The following is a 14,823-nucleotide window of genomic DNA, read 5'->3' as shown; positions in this document are numbered from 1 at the left end:
GCCTGCTCCTGCGCCTTTAAGATTTCCTTCTAAGAGTATTGCCAGCAGGTCAAGTATGGTGATCCTTCCTCTCTACTCAGCACTAACTGGAGTGCTGTGTCCAGTTCTGGGCTCCTCAGTGCAAGAGAGAAATGAACACACTGGAGCAAGTCCAGAGAAGAGCGACTAAGATGATTAAGGGATTGGAGCATCTCTCATATGAGGAAAGGCTGAGAGAGTTGGGTCTGTTCAGCCTGGACAAGAGAAGACAGAGTGTAGATCTTATCAGTATGTACAAATACCTGATGGGAGTGTGTAAAGAACGTGCAGCCAGACTCTTCTCAGTGGTATCCAGGGAAAAGAGAACTTTTTTTATGGTGAGGATGGTCAAACACTGGAACAGATTACCTAGAAGGACTGTGGAGTATCCATCTTTGGAGACATCAAAACCCAATGGGACACAATCTTGAACAGCTTGCTCTAAGTGACCCTGCTCTGAGATGGAAGATTGAACTAGGTGATCTCCAAAGGTCTCATTCCAACCTCAACTATTCTGTGATCCTGAGATCAAAATAACTAAGGCCTCCACCAAGAACAGAATTCTGTGAGAGGGAAAAATTTAACTGAAGACAAATGAGATCCAAAGTCTAGAAATGGAAGGCATGGAAATTCAAAGTAAAAGTGCTTTATGAAAATAAATATATAGTATCATTTACCTCTAATAGGAGATTAAACTCTAGAGCCAGAGAGGAAATTTCTAAGCCTATGTTTATGCATGTTTTTGACATTCAAGATAAAACCACTTGATATCGACATCTTTTATCATCCCTGATACACATTTTGGCAGTTAGTTTTGCTTCAGAATCTTGGAGAGGTGTCAAGTTCCGTATGCATCACCACCCCTCAAGGGAGGTGGTGGTCTTTCTACTAGAAAAGATTCAGTAGAAGTTCTTTATATACAAGTTAAAGCCAACAAACAGCAGGAACTGGAGCTCCATGCCCAATCTGAAAGTTATGATGTCATAATGGTATTTGGTCAAGCATTGGAACAGGCTGCCCAGGAAGGTGGTGGAGTCACCATCTCTGGAAGTATTCAAAAAACGTGTGGATGTGGTTCTTCAGGACATGGTTTAGGGGACATGGTGGTGTTGGGTTAATGGTTGGACTTGATGATCTTGAAGGTCCTTTCCAGCTTTAGTGATTCTGTGATTCTATGATAATAAACACAAAACTTGGTGGGAAAACTCACATGACTGCAAGACCACATTAGATGGCTACAAATTCTTTCAGAAAGATAAGAAGGATAGAAGAGGAGGTTGACTTCCATTTTATGTAAAAAAGAGTCCATAGTGGTCCCGGGAAGGGCTCAGAAGAGGACCCAGGAACCTATAGGCCCATTAGTGTTACTTTGGTTCCTAGGAAAATAACAAAACAAGTCCTCCTAGAAACTATTACTAACCAAATGAAGGAGGTGACTGGGGAAAGCCAGCATGGATTTACCTGAGGCCAATAATGTCAGACTAACCTGATCATCTTCATAGAATCATAGAATCACAGATTAGTTTGTGTTGGAAGGGACCTTTAAAGGCCATCTAGTCCCACCCCCCTGAAATGAGCAGGGACATCTTCAACCAGATCAGGTTGCTCAGAGCTCCGTCCAACCTGATGTGGAATGTCATCTTTGATGACATTAAACTGAGTGGTGAGATGGACACATCAGAAGTAAGAGCCATCCTGCAGAGAGATTTGGACAGGCTGAAAGAGTGGTCTAGTAAGAACAGTATTAAGTTTAACAAAGTGCAAAGTCCTGCATCTAGGATGATGTAACCAAAGAGCCCAGCACAAACTAGTTTTTGCATGGGGGAATTTCTGGGGAGCAGCTTTGCTGAAAGGAACCTGTTATCCTGGTGAACAAGCTGAACATGAGACAGCAGTGCATCCCTGCAGCAATGAAAGCAAATCAGATCCTGCACTGCATCTGCAGGGGCTAGCAGTGATAGAGATGTAATCATCCCACTCTACTTAGTTCTTGTCAGGCCATACTTGAAGTAGTCTGTCCAGTTCTGTTCTCCAGAATTCAAGAAAGACATGGACAGACTGGAGAGGGTCCAAAGGAGGGACACAAAGATGATCAAGGGTCTACAGAGCCTGCCCTGTGAAGAAAGGCTGAAGGAATTAGGTCTTTTCTCCCTGGAGAAGGCTCAGAGGGGACCTCATCACAGCAATACAGGACTTAAAGCGTGGCCACAAAGAAGATGCAGGCTGTCTCTTCACATGGAGCCACATGGTGAAGACAAGGGGCAACAGATACAAGCTGCCCCAGGGCAGGTTTCATCTTGACGTAAGAAAAATATTTTTCACAGTAAGAATAATCGTCAACTGGAACAACCTCCCCAGGGATATGGTAGTCCACATCGCTGGAGGTTTTCAAGATGTGATTGGACACGGTGCTAGATAGTCTCACCTAGGTTTCCTTTCCCACAGAAGGTTGGACCAGATGATCTTTCAAGATGTCTTCCAACCTGAGCTGTTCTATGATTCTATGATTCTATGATTCTATGATTCTATGATTCTATGATTCTATGATTCTATAATTCTATGATAAAAAACTATAGGAACAATTTATAAAGTGTCATGACAAAATCTCTACTCACAGAAATGTTATTACGGGATAGGATATTGTTCTGAATCATCACTCAAGTTTATAGACAGCTCTTACACTTGAATGGGGAGTTGATTCAAGAGGTGTCAGAGAGATGAACGACATGAACATAACAGGATCTAGGCTTTACCTTAGGATCCATGGTTCACTGATCACCTGAATGTAAGCTTTTTCATTAGTAATGTTTATAATGATTGTGCTAGTAACACTTGCTTTCTCATATAACAATTAGATGTTCCCACTGTAATTAATTAAATTGTCATGTCTGTCAACAACTAAAATAAGACAAGTCTCATTTGGTGCCTTTCCAGTGTAAACAATATAAAAATTACACAGGCTTAGAACAGTTTTGGTTGTACAGGACCTCTAAATCTCATCTGGCCTAACACCATGTTCAAAGCATCGCCAGCTTGAAAGTTAGAATAGGTTGCTCAGCCCATTGTCCAGTTTTGAATATCTCCATGTGTACAAAATCTACCACCTCCCTAGTCAATCTGCTTCAGTGCTTAACAAGCCTCACTGCAAAATTTAGTTTTCTTTATATCTGACAGTCAGGGTTGCAATCTGTGGCCCTTACCTCAGGTCCGTGTTGTAAAAGCGTCCACCTCTGCCTTTCCTCTTGCCAACATAGTGGCCCTTTGCTAGGCTTACTCCAGTTTGTTAATGTCTTTTTTGTTACTGTGGACTCCAAAACTGGACACAATAGTCCAGACACAGTTTCGGAAGTGCTGAGAAAGTGGGTATAATCACTGTCCTCAGCACTCTCGCTACAGAGCAGCTAAAGCGGGGCAGTACATGGTTAGCCCTCACCCTGGCAAGGGAGCACTATTTGCTCCTATGCAACTTGTTGTCCACCAACAACCCTCAAGTGTTTTTTGTTAGAGCTGCTCCCTAGAGCGTTGGTCTCTCCCAGTTGCTCACTTTCAGATCATTTCTGTCAGATCACTTCTTCAGCTTTTTGAGATTCACCTAACAGCAGCCTTATTATTCAGCGTACTGACTGCTCCCTGCAATTTGGTGTCAACCCCAAACTTGCTGACAGTGTGTTTCTTTCCATATAATTACAAACCAACAAATCACACCACTTTGTCTGGTAGAGCCAATACACTGGTTTCCCAGGTAATGAAAAGCAAAAGAGAGTTCTGAAGGCACACTTCACAAGGGACTAGTGTAGGAGTTGAGTGACTATGAGGAAGGAAGACCTGAATTTAAATAGAAAAATAACATTTTATATAAAAGCAGACCATGACAGCTGCTCTGGTCAGCAATTTCTTGAGACTGAATGTGGACAGAAACAGTCAATGTACACACAAATACCCTTCTGATCTGGCAGTATTTGCACCCATTCTCATCTTACCCCATGTACCCGGAAACGCCGAAACAAATATGTGCTTTAATGTTAGTGCACACAATAATCTTTTAATCTTTATCCAATACTGGGTAAAAGTTTCAGTTACAGGAATATCCCTGTCATCTTCTTTGACTTTTACACTATATGACTGATGTAAAGAAGCCGTAGCATGAACAGGAACTTGGCCCAAGACTTTTTTTACCCCGATGGAAAAATCAATGGGCAAGATTCCATCTTGGTTACAACAATGTCAATCTGGAGACACCTCAGTAGCCAGCTGAGTTTATTTGCATTACTGGAGATTAAGATCAAGTCTAACTACAACTGGATGTGTCAATCATTAGCAGAGAGCCTTTGTACCTAGCGTTCGCATTGACTGCAAATTTCACATATAAGGATGAATACATACGAAACTCAGAGTATTTCACCTCTTCCAGTACAAGAAGTAAGAAGAAATAAAAATGGAATACAAGCAAACAACCTTCTTCTCAGAATAATGTGCACTTGATAAATGTGCTGTTCTATCTGGTCACTATTTGAATTTTATAATGCCTCTGACGCTGACTCATCTTGTCCTATCAGGAAACAGAAGAGCTATAAAACACCCTCAAGTGAAGAACCCCAGTCACTTCCACAACCACCTGAAGAAGCACAGAAGAAACTTCTGATCTTCCTGGAAAAAAAAGGTAGGATTTACATTGACATGTTTGCTTAAAGTATTGCAATTTTTTTCATGTATTAGAATGCAACCTGTTATCAGAAGACTTCTTGAATAATTTAGGACAGTCACAAAAAGAAGCATTTATTCAGTGAAAAATAAGGATTACATAGCCAATACTGTAACACAAGCTGAAAAAAGGGAGAGAAAATTGATGAACAATCAAAAACAGATGAAAAGGCACCTGCATGCAAGAAAGCAGTATCTTGGTAGATTATATGTACATAGAGAAAGAGACAGAGACAGACTGAACATATTGAATTGGATATGTATTCAGTTCAGTATATTCTGTTGCTATATGTAGCTATCACCACTTATTTACAGAGTGGGGAAATTACCACTTTGTGCAACTTACCACTCTTGTGCAAGGTGGTTGCTAAGCAGGACTTTGTGCAACAATGCTCTACACGTGAAATGACAGCTTCTATTATTCCATTTCAGGTCTTTTTCATATAATAATAATAAATAATGGGGATGTTTGTTTGCAATAGATATTCAGTTGTGTGAATAATTTAGGATACACCTTTTATTTTTTTAGGAGGAGAGATGGGAAAAACATAATCACACAAGTTTGCTAAACTCACACAAACTAGTGATCTTAAAGCACCATCTTTCAGTGGCAGATCCCTGTACACAGATGGAGTTGCAGAAAAGTCAGTAAGACTTGGCACATGTCCTGATTTATGTTTGATTGAGGGGGAGGAGGGGAGGGGGACAGAGAGATTGATTTTAGGAACAGTGCCTAGAAATTAATGCAGAGCAATTAAATTTACATCTCATAAACTATAAGCATTTGGTTGAAATCAGTGGAATTGCCAAAAGCATGTTAATATCTTGAAGCAGGAAACCCACTCAGTCTTAAAAAGCATTCCAATGGCATTTTGAAACTTGTATCTTGTATTAAATTACCAATTATATTTAATTGTAAGTTAATTCATAGAAAATATTACAGTGAATGAATACTTTGCCCAAGACTTTAAGTTAGCTTCTTCAGTTTAGTTTGCAAACTTGAAAGCTTCACAATTTCAATGAGGAGTATTTACCATTGAAAAAGAGAATTTGTTTTTACATGTTTTAGGTGCAAAAGGGTTGTTTTTTATTTGGATATCATCACAATTTGCACTCAAAAGACAAATTTTTGCTTGTAACTTGAGTACGGATAAAAATAACTCTCACCTCTATTTACCTTCTAGTTAGAAGTGAAGTGACAGTATAATTTTTCATGTTAGTAGGAGTATAATCTTTTATTGCTAAACACCTAGGTCATATACACTGCAAAGTTTTGTAACGAGTCCGAGAAATAAGCGGTAGAAAAGTTAGTAAGAAAAAGCTTCTGTGATCCCAAAGCACTTCAAGAAGGCATAGGTGATGTTAAAATTAAACATAAGTCACATAAGGCAATACCAAGAACAGAACATCAGTTACTTATACTGTTAATTATCAGAATAGTTCACAGTATATTTTTCCTCTGTATCAACTAGATCTTTCCTAAACTATAAGTACTTGGAATAAGCCACCCTGTTTTGGAGGTTGTGAGAGTTTAATTGTACAGAGGTGGCCAGCCTGTCCAGTTTTTTGGGCTCTGAGCTACAGCTGCCCATAACCCCAACCTATTTCAATGGGCTTTGCTCTTTAGCAGAGCTGGAGCAGCACCCCTGCCTACAGGCGGGGGACTGTGGGTCGCTCCCAGTGCAACCTAAGAAAGTTGATGGGGAAAATGGTCCTTGCTGTTCCATTTGGAAAAGGGTAGTTTTTCTTACCCACATGTTCTCCACAAGCTGAAGCACCTTGTGTTTATATAAACTGGTTGCCTTGAGGTAAACGGGCTTTGCTGAATATGGAAAGATCAGCAAATCCTATTGGCCTTTCCCCAAGAATAAATTAAAACTAAAACCAACAGCCACTAAAAAAACAAATAGGAAGTTAAGCTAATAATATATCTCTGTTGAAACATGCCCATAAATTCCCTTGGAGTGGGAGGCTGGGAAAAATACCAAAATAAGTAAATTCCACCCTAATCACCTGCTTGCCTGCCCACAGTAGCTAAGCAGAAACAAGCTGAATGTAACTCCTATGACTGATTGCAGTCAGACACAAGAACTTTTCAGTGACCTATTACCTCCTGGATCACCATAGTGGGATGATATGGTGCTTCGAGCCTCCTAAACAAGTAGAGTCTTGGAGTCCAGAGTCTGGTGGTTGCTTCTTCAATTACAGAAGGCTCTCATTTCTGTTGCCACTCCCACTATCTGTAATATAGTAAAGAGTTATCTTTAAAAAAATAAAACCAAAAAAGCTTTCTGAAACAAGTCTTCCTCAGGAAGCCAGTGCTGGTCCATTTCTGGTCCAGCCAGTTCTGCCCCAGCTTGCCTGCAAGGCTTCGCAGTGCTGGTCATTAATTAAGGGACACCTCAGCCTAGAGGTCTGAGGGTGAGTGGGCTGAGTGCCTAATTCCCCTTTCAGCCAATGCAGTCCGGTCAGAGCAGGTGACGGGCAGTAGAGGAATTTTCAGACTAACACAGAAACAGAAGCAAGCTAAAAGCAGTGTCCCAATCTAGCTTCTCAACAGTGTGGCAATGAGCAGAAGGCTTCCTACAGGAAGGGAAGCACAAATGTCCTCCCGTACTGTGAATTCAAGTGAAGGTATTTGGCCAGGATTACAGCAGGAAGTATGGCATGTACAAAACAGTTGATTCATAGAAAATTGGAAATGCAGAGGGGGAATAAATTTTGTTTTTTCACTTCTAAAAATGGGAGGAGGAGAGAAGGAGGAGAGAAAGAAAACATTACCTTGCTACTTGAGAAAAAGCCAGGAAATACAAAGGATAAAGGTGCATTATGTATTCAGAGAAATGAAAGCTCTGTAAAAAATAAATTAAATCCTCATTCTCCCCTTTTCCAAGATGATTCTGCCAGTGGTGTTCCTGTGTCTCACAGCTGTGCTGACTCCGTCCACTGGAGAGGTAGGATCCGCACTTTGTACTCACAAAATTTGCATGAGACCCGAGGCACTTGTGGTCTGACTGAATATGGCTTTTCTTATGCACAGTGGTCACATGCAGAAAGGGCCTGATCAGATATCTAGGCTCTGGAAAGCATTTATCCTTGAAGTCTCTTTAATTTCAAAGCAGTAGACTGGTTCCACCCTTGCACACTAAACCATCCATAGGTTCAGTGTTACTTATGATTTGGGTCAGAGAGAACTACATTTTCCAGACGCTCCCATACAGAGATCCAGTAATCTGGATCTCCCAAAGATTCACACCTCTTCCTGTTAATTCTCCATAGTTTTACAGGCAGCAGTTGCTAACTCTCTCCCCTTCTTGTCCTACAGAACCTGAGCTATGTGCCTCTCCCTTTGCTTACTGTCCCATCCTCCCAACACGTACCACTGATGTCCCTCAAACAGCTAAACTAACATACTCAGTGCACACTTAGAGTGATTTCTCCCAACCCATACATAGTCCAAAGTTTGAAGTTTGCTACTTCTGCATCAGAAACACTAAAGACTTGACTATATTTCCCCCTAATCTTCAATTTCTGCACTTCATGCAGCAGTCTAGAAGAATAGTAAGAAAGGTTGTAAAAAGGAAGCCGAGTTCTTCTCTTGGTCGTTTTTTTAATTAGAAGACTTGACTATATTTCCCCCTAATCTTCAATTTCTGCACTTCATGCAGCAGTCTAGAAGAATAGTAAGTGTCGGAGTAAGAAAGGTTGTAAAGAGGAAGCCCAGTTCTTCACTTGGTCGTTTCTTTAATTAGAAAACACATTAAAAGTTTGAGAAATGCTAACAGTTATGGCAGGAGTTTAAGAAAATCTATGGCATGAAAAACATAAGAACACTTTTTTGTTCAGCGGGATGTCCTGATGAAGTACCACAAGAGGTCTGTGACGAACCTGTGATTAAACAACAGGTTCCTTCAATAAAAAAACATTGATAGGCATGTTTAAAAAACTGAAGAAGGGGAACACATCATAATTTATGTCTTCAACAGATTTTTAGATCCTATTCCCTCAAAACCTCATGAAGGAAATTATAATAATAATAAAATAAGTCTGAATCTGTTGCCTAAGTCTACAGGTATATGAGATGTGCAAGGATATCTCAGCCATCCACAGAGGGTTGGCAGATATGACGCAGGAACCAGTGTTACTGCTGCTAAGCTCTATGCTGTGGAACCACTGAAATTGTTACCCCACACGGAAGCACCCCTAGAGATACTCAGGAGACGAAGCACGTCACAGTACCTCCTTCATCACAGGGATCATCTCCTTGGTTGATACTGTTATTTTGGTATTTTAATACTTCCTAGACAGGATTCAGGATTTAGTTACATTCCAATAAAAAAGAAATATAACATCTTCGTTCAATTTAGGAACCTGACGGTTTCGATGCTCTGTCAACTAGCAAAGCAAGCCAGCAAAAGCTGATTGTTGACAGACATAATACCCTCAGGAGAGGAGTAAAACCAACTGCCAGCAACATGTTGAAGATGGTAAGTTGTGTGCTCTAAATCTATTTTTAATGAATAATGGACCCTGTGAGAGAGACAGGACTGTATGCAAGGTCACACTATTTTATTTAGCCACAAATTCACTCTCCAGACCTTTCCTAAGGATTGAGCATGGCCAGCATCAAGAGAAGCATAAAGCTAGGCAGGTGGAAAAAAAGGTCTGGAAAATGTTGTGGTGTATGAACAATAATTTCTCTTTCTTTTGGAAGAAAAAGAAAAGGAAGAGGAGGAGCCACGGCATTGTTCATTCTTTCTAATGCATTCTTCACCAGTCTTCACAGTTTCTGTTCTGCTGGGTGCATAGTAACATTGTTCCTACTCCCTCTACCCCCAAAAAAGGCAAAGAAAAGGATTTTGTAGATGATTTTCTTCTGACTTGAAGTGTAATGTCCAAATGTTGTTCCTTCATGAGGGGTTATTGATTGGTACATGTCTGAATGACTAATATTTTCTTCTTTCATTAAGGAATGGTGTCCTCCAGCTGCAAAGAATGCCCAAAAATGGGCTGATCGATGTACTTTAAGTCACAGTCCTGCAAACATGAGGACAACCAGTAAGTGAAGCATGAGTACTAACTGAATAATGTCATGCATGTTATTGATGTGAACAGTTTGTGATTACTGAGCTGTGACCCGGATACTGACTAGGTTGCTAACTGTCAAATAGCAAAATTACGGACATGAATCTGTGGTGCACATGTGCAGGTGTATCTACAGACATGAGGAAGGTCTTGTCAACAACCAAACTACCAGCCAAACAAACAGGCCATGATGCAAACTGGTGAAGTGACAATTTCAGTATTGACAAAGAGTGATGTCACTGAACTGGAAAAAAAAAAAAAAACAACACCCTGCTGCCCTATCTGGGATGAGCACATCCCTGGGAATCATTCCACCTTTTGCTGTATTTTTCTCACCATGAACCTTTTATGCATTTCTCAGTACTTCTCTCTTTTCAGCTGTACTATGTGGTGAAAACCTCTTCATGTCATCTGCCCCTTTCTCATGGTCAGTCGTTATTCAGGCCTGGTACAATGAGGAGAAAGACTTCGAATACGGAACTGGAGCAAAAACACAAGGTGCTGTGATCGGCCATTACACTCAGGTAGGTGCAACTTTTTTATATTTCAGGCTAAGTAAATAAATATCTGTATGTTAGCTGAGCAACTTTTACACTCTCATTGTCTTTACAGGGAATAAGTACAATGGAGACATGAGAGTTATTGTGACAAAACAAGATGAAAACTTTCAAAGTAACAGAATGAAAATGAAAATAATAGGTTAAGTGTCTGAACAGAGTAAGTGTAAAGATGTTGGTATTTCAAAACTTCAGGAAGAAACAAAGGGAAGAAACTTACTTGCTTAACATCTGAAAATTGCTCAGACACTAACATCTGAGGGTTGCTCAGACACTGGAAGAACAGGGTTATTAAAGTACCAGGAAGGAAATATAAATAGGTTTGTTACAGTCTACAGAGTTCCAGAGGCTCAAAGAGTTTGGAGTTGGACAATGGTTTATCATAACTTCCCCTGTTCACCTGCCTGAAACACAGGATACAAAATCTTACATAGTGATCCCTACATCTTCTTCAATAGTTTTAACGGAATGAAAACTTATACAATTGAGACAGTTTAACTCAAATATTTTATATCTATGTGTGAAAAAATATTATCATTATGTCCTAAATATTCTTTGATTCAGGGGTGAAAGCAGGAAACAAAATGTTCTTCCAGGAAGGTGGGACTTATAAAGTTTAAATAAAGTGACTTAACTTGTTGCAAATATTTCTGTAATGCATGTTGTACTTAAATGATTTTCAAATGTATGTTTTTTGTTCTCCAATGATTTTTATTCTTATACCTACAGATGGTTTGGTACAATTCTTATCAAATTGGATGTGCTGTCGCTTTCTGTCCCAACAGTATATACAAATACTTTTATGTCTGCCAGTACTGCCCCATGTACGTATTGATTCTGATTCTGGAACTCCTTATTACATTATCAAAATTAGTCAGGAGACGGCAAAATACGTAATAGGGGACATCACCCATAGCTGAGGAATGGGTTTGAAGAGTGCATTAGGAATATTGAAAGACAGAAACACATTTATCAAAAGAACTGTCAAACAAGAAAAGCATAAAACACATAAAAGTGACACCAATTTTCAGATTAAATTTCATTTGCTTAAAAATCCCGATTTTCATAATAGTAAATCGCAAATAAATATATTCCAAATTCTACTTGAAATCTTGGTTCATCAATATGCACAGTGCAGTGAAGGTTATAACTAATACAAAAAAATATTATTGTGAATATTAAGGCAGAGTGATCTTTTCATAAACTGCTTAAAATTAATTCTCACATTCACATTGTAATATGTTGTGGTGGGTTGACCTTGGCTGACTGCCAGGTGCCCACCAAGCCATCGTATCACTCCCGCTCCTCAACAGGACAGTGGGAGAAAACTCACAGGAAGCTTGTGGGTCACGATGAGGACAGGGAGATCACTCACCAGTTACCGTCACGGGCCAAACAGACTTCACTTGCAGAAATTAGTTTATTACCAATCAAATCAGAATAGGATAATGAGAAAATAAAACCAAAACTTAAAAAACCTTCTGCCCACTCCTCCCTTCTTCCCAAGCTCAATGTTATTCCCAATTTCTCAATCTCCTCCCCACGAGCAGCGCAAGGAATGGGGGGTTGCCATCAGCTCATCATGTTGTTTCTGCTGCTCCTTTCTCTTCACACTCTTCTCCTGCTCTACAGTGTGGTCCCTCCCATGGGAGACAGTCCTTAATGAACTTCGATGTGGGTCCTTCCCACAGGCTACAGTTCTTCATGAACTGCTCCAGCGTGGGTCCATTCCACAGGGTGCAGTCCTTCAGGAATAGTCTGCTCCAGCATGGGTCCCCCACAGGGTCACAGGTCCAGCCAGGAGCCTGCTGCAGTTCAGGCTTTCCATGGAGTCACAGCTTCCTTCAGGTGCATCCACTGCTCTGGCATGGGGTCCTCCATAGGCTGAAGGGTGGATATCTGTTCCACCATCGACCTCCATGGGCTGTAGGAGGACAGTAGGCTTCACCATGATCTTCACCATGGGCTGTAGGAGAAAAGCAGGGTTCACCCTGGTCTTCCCCATGGGCTGCAGGGGAATCTCCACTCCAGTGCCTGGAGCACCTCCTCCCTCTCCTTTTTCACTGATTTTTGTGTCTGCAGAGTTTTTTCTCTCACATATTCTCACTCCTCTCTTTTGGTTGCTGTTGCACAGCAGTTTTTACCCTTTCTTAAATACGTTATCACAGAGACACTGCCACCACTGTCTGAAATAAGGGCAGTTGCTGGTGTCTTCTCACAGAAGCAAATTTCCCCCCCACACCTGACCACCAAGGGCTTTCCAGATAAACCCAAAATATATATATAAATTTTTTGACCTGTAACCAAAGACTGAGCCTAAATTAACATGTGTATACTTCCATACAATTAATTTTTATTTTCAGATATGTTATAGTGACTTCATAGCTTATGTTGGTAATGTTGATGTTTCAGGGGGAATATACAAAGTTTAATTCAGACACCCTACAAAAAAGGAGAACCCTGTGGTGATTGCCCTAATTCTTGTGAGAACGGATTATGCAGTAAGTTTTAAGTATTTTAATTGTGACTTGGGTAAAGTTGATGCTTTAAAAAAATACCAAGCACTATTACAGAACCACACTTCACTGTGCTAGGTGCTTTGCCTAGGTGGGATAATTTGTGGAGTGAAACCAAAGAAGAATGAGTCTATACGTGTGGGTAAATGTTAGACAATGCTGGTGTACATTGGGATGCAGATACCCTCCAGTTTATGGATCATGATGACAATCTAATGTCTTCTGTAACAGAATTAACCTAATTCTCATCATGGACTGTAGTATAAAGCAAGAAAACTTCCAAACACCTTGCACATTCAGTGAGAAATCTCCTTGAAAGAGCTAAGGATTTTGTATGTATGGTCAAAGGTTTTGGATGCTGCTGTGGAGTAAATGGCAACAAAAAGGAAAAATTTACAGAGAAAAGAAATATTGATGAAAAACTATTCTAAAAGGAAATGCTGCAGGTTTTCATTTCCCATTTATGATTAATTTTGTGTTTCAATTCATTTTCAGCTAAGCTTTGAAAGTTTGAAGATGTTTATTCCAGCTACCTTGGCAAAGTCTCCTGGATATACCCATAGCTTCATCAACCTCACTGCCCTGCTTCCTGCCAATGCAGAACTGAAATAAAATAACAGGTCAACTTTTCCCTTCCTGGACATCCACCTCCTTAGTTACTTCTTTTGCAAAAACAGATTTCATCCTTCCTCTCCCACATATAGAAGAACTAGCTACAGTCCTGTGACTTACACAGGAAAAAGCTGTAGGAGGATGTATATATTCTATTCATATAATGATCTAGAACACAGTGGAGATCTTCATTGAAATTTGGCAGTTGGGTACCAGATATATTTAATGATTCGTTTCCCACATCTTTCTTTTCACAAAATGTTATCTAAGGAGCATCGTTTGAAGTTCTGTGGTTCCGTATGTTTCATATATTCTCAGCATAGATGGATAGTCCTTGTTTATGCAACTAGTCTTAACTCGATCAACATTTTAAATTATTGTGCTGTTAACAGGACCAGAAGACAAACAGGATTTCTTGAAATATGTAGTTCTCAAAGGGAATTAGGAAAGCAGAGCAGTTTCTAGTGGAACCATTCTGGTTTAGAATCTGTGTCTTTTGCTGACACACATTCTAATGTAAAATGCTTAGTGATGGAAGAAGTGTAGTTCATTTAATTAAATGATCTTGCTTATTACATAAGATTGCACTTAACATTAATACAGGTAACCAAACCTGCTTTCTAATGAAAAAGAACTGTCTGAGAAAAGGGCTTAATTCACAATAATAGGTAGCCAAGGTGGAAGGTCCCTGCATTTGGAAACTTTGCATTTAATAACAAGTAGAGGTGTCTTCCAAAATTATTTTTTTAATACCTGCTTTTTCTGTATCAATCATTAAATTACTCATTCTTCATTGACCAATTAATTGTAATTCTTTCTTATTACCATGAAATACAGTTCACTAAACTTCCACCACCCTTATGACTTTATTAGCATTAGGTCTTGAAGGGAGCTTGATTCTTTAGCAGCATAAGCAGAAACAGTTCATGAGAGAAACTGAAGATTTCCTAGGCAAAAACAGAAGTCAGGCAAACAACTTTTGTTCAGACTCTCTTTCAGAGAGAAATGACCGTTAATATCAATAACATGCAATGCGCACTGCTGTGACCTTTGGGAAGCAGGGCTTCTGTGCAGTCAACAGTGGGACTAAACAGTATTTTAGTCTCACCTAACAATGGTTTCACATTCCCGTCCTCGTTTAGTAAGGAAACTGCTGTCATAATTAATATTCCAAGTCCCAGAATCTTTGGTACCGAATAATCTCTGCACACACTTCTGACTCATTCATTTTAGTGGCAATTTCAACGCACATTTCTGACTCATTCATTTTGGTGGCATTTCTTCTAGTATGAAAGATGAGCATTAAGTTAAAAGGCTGGTTTCACAATTCAAAG

The 14,823-nt window shown here is 39.9% G+C and overlaps 1 protein-coding gene across 1 annotated transcript; it reads left to right on the top strand.

Annotated features, from left to right (window-relative positions):
* Positions 1–7,613: 7,613 nt before the first annotated feature.
* Positions 7,614–12,862, top strand: LOC104620184 (cysteine-rich venom protein-like; the record flags this gene model as incomplete). The annotated part of the gene is made up of 6 exons (XM_010286329.1): positions 7,614–7,673; positions 9,087–9,206; positions 9,690–9,777; positions 10,183–10,328; positions 11,091–11,185; positions 12,774–12,862. Coding segments are annotated over exons 1-6 (598 nt in total), but the record flags the coding sequence as incomplete, so codon positions are not given.
* Positions 12,863–14,823: the final 1,961 nt, after the last annotated feature.

This window comes from Phaethon lepturus, unplaced genomic scaffold, assembly GCF_000687285.1.
Source record: "Phaethon lepturus isolate BGI_N335 unplaced genomic scaffold, ASM68728v1 scaffold10104, whole genome shotgun sequence".
NCBI lineage: Eukaryota > Metazoa > Chordata > Aves > Phaethontiformes > Phaethontidae > Phaethon > Phaethon lepturus.
Note: the sequence above shows the minus strand (reverse complement) of the source record. Positions and strands in the feature narration are given on the sequence as shown.